The sequence below is a fragment of the Bidens hawaiensis genome, unplaced genomic scaffold, assembly GCF_021521415.1.
Source record: "Bidens hawaiensis isolate Kalapana, Puna unplaced genomic scaffold, B.hawaiensis_p1.1 tig00102029_1, whole genome shotgun sequence".
Taxonomy (NCBI): Eukaryota; Viridiplantae; Streptophyta; class Magnoliopsida; order Asterales; family Asteraceae; genus Bidens; species Bidens hawaiensis.
The window spans coordinates 3,570-12,020 of NW_027504719.1; the positions used below are offsets into that span (position 1 = coordinate 3,570).

Here is an 8,451-nt window from a genome sequence, read left to right on the forward strand (position 1 = left end):
AAATTTACATTAAAACGTCGACAAAATTAAGCACTTTGCAATGGTAAGTCGGGTTTTTTTAAAATATAATATATTAAAAGATATATAAGAAATAAAAATTTTAAATGAATATGTTAAATAAATGGGTAAAGTTAAGGAGGTTTACTTGTAACTACTTGATAAATTAACAAAGTTTTGTTGAAGTTAAAGGATCATAATTGTAAATATTTTCAAAACTAAATATTTATAACCGTATATGATGTCTAAAATACTATACTACCCCTAAAATTTCAAATATGGATGCATTAGTGATTGTTTATTATTCATTAGTGATTGTACCTCTTAAAATTTAAGAGGTCCTTCACTCATGCATTATATATAGTATATATATATATACACACACAAGGTTGCAAAAGTCGTTAGACGGACCCTAGGCGGCCAACTGAGGAGTTGGGTGTACTCGGGGAGTACTCGGACATGGTAAACATAAAGAAAATTAATTTCTGGATATTATATATGTGTTAAATATAATAAGTTTACTAATATTTATAACAAAATATGTAAATATCAATATAAATAAAAGAAATACATTTGTAAATAATAAAATATTCTAAAAATTACTAACATTAATTAAAAAAAATGATATTTGTTCGTTAATATTATTGAAATACGGATTTTGTTTTATTTTTTTTATTCAAAATCGGTCCAAGTTCACCGTAAGATGTGGTTCTGGTTGAGGTTGAACACATTTGACCGATTCTTAGTAACTATGCGGATTTACAGAAACTCGCCTTGGCGACAAACCTTGTAGTGAGTACTCGGCCTTGTTGTCCTAATTTTACAACATTGTGTGTGTGTGTGTGTGTGTATATATATACTAGTTTTTATCCCCCGTATTACGGGGGTTATTTTATATTATTTGTTTTTAATATTTATTTATTTTTTTATTGTAGGAAAGTTAATAATATACTTATGGTTAGATGATAAATTATTTCACAAAAAATTGAGATGTAATAACCCGGTTTAAAAGCTATACAGGTTTGATGAGTCCTAAAACCCGTTTATTGTTTTTTACTATAAAATTGATTTTTTAATTATAAATAATATATATCTTTTTTTAGATAAATCAGATATTAATATTTAGTGTATCCCTACTTTATAGGATTTTTATATCAAATATTTGGTGAGATTAGTTTTTAATTTAATAAGATGTTATTATCCATTTAAGAAATATATGGGTTTGATGCGACCCATACCCGTGAATTCGGGTCAAATTCATGAGAAACCTCAATTTAAAAATCAAGCAAATCTGATGCCTCCAAGAAAAGAGGGAGCGACCACATCACGACACATAGGATTTTTATGTTTTCGTTTATATATATATATATATATATATATATATATATATGGTAATTATCCTAAGGGAACCCTTTGGAAATTGAGAACTTTGAGAACAATTTTGAACAAAAAAAAACCTTTAAAAAATATTTTAAAAAAATCATAAAACGAAAATAAACAAAAATTTTAAAAAAGTAAAAAAAAAATTCTTATATTTCATTCCGGTTTCATATATAAAAAAATCTTTATATTGTACACATGTGTATAATTTCATTTAATCTCTAGTTACGTAATGTACACATATATACATTATTATTTACCTCAAATTGTACATATTTGTATAAAACACGTGCATAAAATTTAAAAACTAAGTATTATACATATGTGTGTAATTTTGTTAAACCGATATTTTTTTCAATTTTTTTTATTATTTTTATAAAACGGGGATGAAAAATAAAAAAATTTGTTTTTTTTACTTTTTTTGAGTTTTTTTTTGTTTTATAATTTTTTTTTATTTTTTGTTAAGAAGAACGTTTTTTATGGTTTAATATGGTTCTTAAAATTCTAAATTTTAAAATAGTTCTCACATAATCTTAATTATATATATATATTGTAAAAAAACTTGATTATATATATATTTATTACAATTTCAAACTTTGTATTGCATCATAAGTTGTAAATTGTGAAGTGAAAGTTGTACCATGGTTTCTTGATTGTGATTGGACCTCAAAGTTGAAGTATCTTTTCCATTTTATTGATTTAATAAACATTTATTTAAAAACTTACTGATATAAATTAGAATTTTACGTTTATGCATTTTATCATGCTAGCACTTATAAATTAGAATTGGTTTTAATCTATCGAATTGCAAGACTTTAATATCTTTTTTATTATTATTTTCAATATATAAATCTTTTTACTTTAACATGTATGCTTTTCATCTTTAACAAGGATTTTCATAATACAATTCCAATTTTTAATAACAATTTTTCACTTTAAAATTTGTTTTTCAATACTTTTCATCTTTTAATATTTTTCCATTTTAACTTTTTGATTTAAATTTTGTAAGTTAACACGCTAAAACACGCGTGAGTGGTTCAATATTTTTACAAATATTTTTTCTTTATTTAACTGACCCGTCATAATACACTGGACCTAAGTTGACTTGGTTATTCTTTTATTAGTTTTATATTAGGATCTAATTTTTGTGTGTCAAGATATGCGTATTACTTTTTGTTTGGTTTAATAGTCTCGTCACAAATCATGGATTTAACGTGGTCGAGCACACTAATACATTTAAAGGTTACCTTGTTCTTGGGTTTATGAGGCGAGGGACAGGGTCATGTAAAATAATAAATATATATAAGCTGCCGCTTTTGATGAATGTTGTTTCTTTTGTTTGCAAGCGTAGGAAAAGGAAAGGAAAGGAAACCCTAGAGGGGATCGAACAGAAGATGGTGTTCTACTTCAAAGCGAGGCCAGAAGGTGGAGACTACACCATCTTCATGGGTCTTGACAAGTTTGAGAACGAAGAACTCATCAAATACGGTTTCCCAGAAGACATTTGGTTCGTAATTATATATTATTATTATTAAAGCATAACATACATCTCTATCTCTTCTCTTAGACATAGGATGTTTGCCTTTTCATTTCAATTCACGGTATTCAATTGTATTTGTTTGGAGGGGAGATTTCAATTAAACCTAGAAAGATATTAACAACAACATTTGTGCTTGACCCACCCTTTTTACAAATTATTATAACAACTTAGGATTAAATTACACCCACACCCAGACAGAAATTCTTTAAACATCTGACTTTTATATTTATGGATGCCCAGTGTGGCTAGAGTTTTTTTTTATATCACTACCAGCAGCTTATATGATATGTAGTTTTTCATACAGGGTTTTTTTTTTCTAGTGCAGGTTCCATGTGGATAAAATGTCTTCTGCTCACGTGTATGTGAGGCTACTTAAGGGTCAGACAATTGATGACATCTCCGAAGGCCTTCTTGAAGATTGTGCGCAGCTTGTCAAAGCAAATTCCATTCAAGGCAACTCCGTATCACTTTTTCTTTTTAAATACATCATGTGTGTATTTGCTGAATGTGGTGTTGTACATGGCAGGAAATAAAGTGAACAATATTGATGTTGTTTATACTCCTTGGCAAAACTTAAAGAAGACACCGTCTATGGATGTTGGTCAAGTTGGTTTCCACAACAATAAAGCGGTCAGTCAAAATTTCACACGTACACGTATTCTGTTTGTTTGATCCTTTGTTCTGTATTATGTATGTATGTGTGTTTGTATGAATGTTCAGGTGCGCACCGTGAGAGTAGTGAAGCGAATAAACGAGGTTGTTAATAGGCTAAACCGCACGAAAGTTGAAAGAAAACCTGATCTGAAAGGTACTACTTTTATTATCAAACTAAACTAGTAGGAAACGCGCTCGATGCGGCGGGAGAGTTGAATCGTTAAAAAATATTGGTGTCGAAACATTGATAAAACCAAGCATGAGCTTTAAAGAACACGAAACCTAAAAGAACTGAAAAAAAATAACAATAAAGGAATACGGAAAAAAAACATACAAAGCCAAAACAAAGACAAGGGCAAAAAAGTTAATCTTCCAACTCCTCCAAATAATTTTTGACAGTTTGACTATATAAAGCCAAACAGTCTGTCATAGTATAAGCTGCAAAACATATCTAAAATCTGGTTTATTTTGGGTTGAATTCGATACAAGGTAGTTAGATATCGTTTTTAGATATCCAAGTAAAACTCTTACAGCAGCCATAGCCCGTTGGAAATTTTAATATAGCAAAGTTATCGAGTTAAAATTGGTGTACAAAATAACACTGAGAGCAACCCAACAGTAACTTCTACAAAATAGAATTGAGAGCAATCTAAATATCCATCACCGTTAAGGGGATTTCAGTTTATTTCCGGAGACGAAATGAAGCTGCGATCGTGTAAGAGGACTCCACGAACAGGAAAATTGTGTTCCTCATATCGATTGATTAGAGTGCCTCTTATGTTATCCCATAGCTGGTATGTTTTCAGTGAGAACCTGCCAAAGTCAACATAGCATATAGTCATCCTTATTGCTGAAACTAATAAAAACTAATAATTATTAATGAATAAGACACAAAAGATACCATATGCTAGAGAACTCTCGCAAAATCAGATTCACGCCTGATATACAGATTCCTTAATTTGACTTCCATGAGATAGAGTTGTAAACGAGCCGAATCCAGGTTTGGACTCGGCACGGCTCAAACTTGAACGGGCCTGGCTTGGCTCGTTTACAAGCAAGCTTTTTCCAAGTGAACTTCGAGCGAGCTGCAAGCTTTTTGAACGTCATATTGACCATGAAATAAGTCAAAATCAACAACCGTAAGCGAAAAAAAAGTTAAAATTTTTTTTGTTTGTATCGGGATCTACCAAAAGTTTGCATTTTGAAGTAGGGAAATTTTTAATTGTAGACAAAGAATTGAAACTAAATGTTTCAGTAATCATCTAATATATGGAGTTAAATCCTAATAAATAATAATGTCACATGAAAAGGCAGTGAGTTTGGTAACTTGGTTCATACCTGTTCCGGGAGATGCAAAAATATTTTTTCTGAAAGACCAGAAAGCAGAATACAAGCAATTGCAAACCTCATACATTATAACCGTCATGCATGTTACCATCTTTAACGCATAAGTTTGCTAAATTACTAACCTGAACATTTTTCATCAGAAGGTTGCTGAGTTTGCTAACAAAACCTGTATTTAAACATAACAGCAACAATAGACAAGATTTAATGATTTATAAGTTATTGTAACTATCTTTGGCAAAAATTCAAAAACTTTATCTTCACCAAAGCTAATTGCTCAATCGCCTCATCTGAAACACTAAACACATAAACCGCATATATTATCCAACTATTCATCAAATATGTGTGTGCATATTCGATTGTAAAGATCATCTCTCACTTAAAAAACAAGAGATATCACAGAAAAACGCAATAGATTTTGTGCTCTGATTGCATCAATCAAATATTCAACACAGATCTATATGACTTTGAGAGTAAAACGGGATCGTAACCTGTGGAACAGCATGTAGCAGCGAGTGTGACTGTAAATTTTCAAATTGGATGCCCTATCGGATCTATGTCTAATAAAGCAAAAGCGTAATATGAATTTTGAATCCGGATTTAGGGCTTTGTTTCATGTTATGCAATAGCTGGTTGTATATCAAGCATAACATATTGTAAAACTCTTAAAAGTTAAGAGTTTTGTGAAAATGACAGTTTTGCCCTTCCTATATGTATTTTAATACAGTAAGTATAGAGGGCAAATACCATTAAAAATCAACACGCTTTTTGTTTTTTCTCCCAAAAGTTAGTCAACAATTTTTTGCACATAAAAATCCCTGCACATGTTAATTTTGAACAACAAAATGACATAACTTATGAAAACAATTTTTTTTCTCTTGTCGCAAAAATTGACATACTATTGATGAGTTTTATTTAACAATGTAGTTTCTTATGTGGTAAAAATTGGCATAAGCTTCCAAGTATAATATTTATTGTTTCATAAACAAAAGTCGAGATGAAAAAATAAAAGAAAAAAAAAATAACATGAGTGGAGTGGAGTCCACGGAAACAGATAATGGGATTTTAAAAACTCTAACTTAGGATAAGAACTTAAATGAGTATAACTTATAGGTTAAAAATTCAGTTAAATTCGTTTTCTAGTATAACGTAGGGTTTTTTTGAAGCTTTGTTGGCGTAGGGTTTTTTTGAAGCTTTCTAGGGTCCTGTTTGGTCCGGTTTTATACGACAAGTTTTGTTTATAAACCGTAAACCAAACCGTTTACTACGGTTTAAAACTTTTGAAACCTACCAACTCAAATTTTTGAAAAAAACGACCGCGAAACCAACGTTTGAATGGTTTCAGGTTTTTATACCGAACCGTGAACACCCTAATGCCACCATATAAGAAAAAAAATGTGTTTTTATAAGTTATGTCATTTTTTTGTTCAAAATTAGCATGTGCATGGACTTTTATGTGAAAAAAATTGTTGAGGGACTTTTGTGAGAAAAAATAGAAAGTATGTTGGTTTTTATGGTATTTGCCCTAAGTATAGATATACTTATTCAAAAAGTTTCATATATTCCCATTTTATTAAAAGTACATTTGATAAACTGAGGGACCATTATACCCTTCTTTTTACACTGTAAAGTCGCATGTCCAAATGCAAGTCATAAGGGAAGGGTACAAATGCCATAAATTTGGGTTTGGTAGATATAATATTATACCAAGTTTTGAAGTGTGATTTTGGGATGAAAGTAACAAATCTGGAAATGAAGTTAATGATTTGACTATAGTGATGAGCTGAATACATGTTGTTGATGTCTAGCTGAGCGTGAAGCGGTTAATGCAGCAGAAAGGGCAGAGAGGAAGCAGCTGCTGCGAGACAAAGTGAGTATATACATCTATTAATTTTTATTATTGTGTTTGTAATAGTAATTCATGTTGGAGCAGAAACGGCGAGAGGAAATGGAGAGGCTGGAAAAGGAGAGACAAGCAGAGGTGAGGAGCTACAAGAATCTGATGGTTGCCGACAATATGACTTCCAATAAAGAGATTGCGTCGACCAACAAATCCTTGCAGGAACTTGAAGAGGACTTCATGTAAAACATCCAATAATCTATCTTCACAATACAACCAAAGTGTCTTGAAAATATGTTTCATAATCTCTCTTGGTTTGTTCATCTTTATTTGATAAAGTTAAATTTACCAAGAGAAGGAAGCGTGCTTGCTTTGTATGAATTTGCCCTTTGTTACTTTTTATAAATTATTGGTTTGTTTGAATCTTAAATTGTCCATTGAAAGTGACCTTAAACTTTTTTTTTTACCCTGAATGTGCATTCAGCATCACACATTTTACATCAGTCATTGATCACCTATTATATGTGCCTAAGATTTAATTGGTTATCACAATCATCGTCGTACTCAGTCTATCCCACAAATAGCAAAACTATGGTAGGGTCTGAGAAGGATAAGATGTAGACAGCCTTACCTCTACCCTCTAGGAATAGAGAGTCTGCTTCCGGTTAGACCCCCGGTTCGATAGTAGTTTTGCATCAAACTTGGACATAAGACACATAACACTCAACCATCGGGACACTGCCGATTGATGCATGTTCCCTTGTCTTTCGGCTATCAGCGCCACCATATGATGCCTGATTAACCTTCCGTCACTTTTAACGTTATTTTCACGAGATCAGTAAAATAACGTCAAAAAGTAGTGCAATTTTGCTTTTGTCCACCCGAGGGTTTACACATATATACATTATATGTGCGTGCCGCAAGCAGGACGAATAATTGGTTATTACAAACCTTCCCTAAATAAATATCTTTGAATGGCCATCGCCATTTTCCTAGGCTTTTTAATTATAATTTTTTATTGGAAAGAACAATGCCAAGAAACTTAAGAAACAAACCACTTAAATCAATATGTTTCTAGTTATGGAGTATATCCTTCAATTTACAAGTCCCAAAAAACCCCTAAGATCATACTCTTGGTAAATGGTTGAAAATCCATAGTCAAGAATGTTATGATGAACAAGAGATTCTAGGTTCAAATTCTCAGGACGCGTTCGATTCACAGAATTCGTAGAAATTTGAAAAAATGAAATTAAAATCCCATAAGATGGCGTTTTGTTTCGTTAAATTGGAATCTTAATTTCATTTTAGTGTGTTCGTTGTCAATTGAAATTTAATTCCTTCAAATTCATTTAAATAAAGGGATTTCAAATCCTTCCAAATTATAGAGGAATTCAAGTAAGTTTATTGGAATATTTTCTCGAGTGTTTTTTTAATGATGACAACAAATTAAACATTTTAGTTTTTTTTTTTTACTTTTTTTTGTATTTGATTTATATTTTGAGTTATAAATTTATTATTATTGTTTTTAAATATTTTTTTGATGGGTTTTTTATCCTAATAGAAAATTCATAAAAAAAATTAAAAAAATAATAAAAAAAATCATGAAGCAAAATGTAAGTAAAAAATAAAAAAAAAACAAAAAAAAGAGTAAATTCTAATTGAAATGTTCAGATTCCAAATCAAGTTACTTCCTATT

General features: G+C 30.6%; 1 protein-coding gene across 1 annotated transcript; it reads left to right on the forward strand.

Annotated features, from left to right (window-relative positions):
* Window positions 1-2,732: 2,732 nt before the first annotated feature.
* LOC143608168 (uncharacterized) lies at window positions 2,733-7,071 on the forward strand. Its single transcript, XM_077083325.1, has 6 exons — window positions 2,733-2,884; window positions 3,243-3,370; window positions 3,444-3,547; window positions 3,638-3,725; window positions 6,724-6,785; window positions 6,849-7,071. The coding sequence occupies exons 1-6, from the start codon at window positions 2,772-2,774 to the stop codon at window positions 6,999-7,001; spliced, it is 648 nt and encodes a 215-aa protein (XP_076939440.1). The 5' UTR covers window positions 2,733-2,771; the 3' UTR covers window positions 7,002-7,071.
* Window positions 7,072-8,451: the final 1,380 nt, after the last annotated feature.

Excerpts from the sequence above, each read along its gene's own strand:
- LOC143608168 (XM_077083325.1), top strand. The coding sequence starts at position 2,772 with ATGGTGTTCTACTTCAAAGCGAGGCCAGAAGGTGGAGACTACACCATC. Across the intron at positions 3,548-3,637 it reads GTTTCCACAACAATAAAGCG|GTGCGCACCGTGAGAGTAGT; the intron begins GTCAGTCAAAAT and ends ATGAATGTTCAG. Across the intron at positions 3,726-6,723 it reads AAGAAAACCTGATCTGAAAG|CTGAGCGTGAAGCGGTTAAT; the intron begins GTACTACTTTTA and ends GTTGATGTCTAG.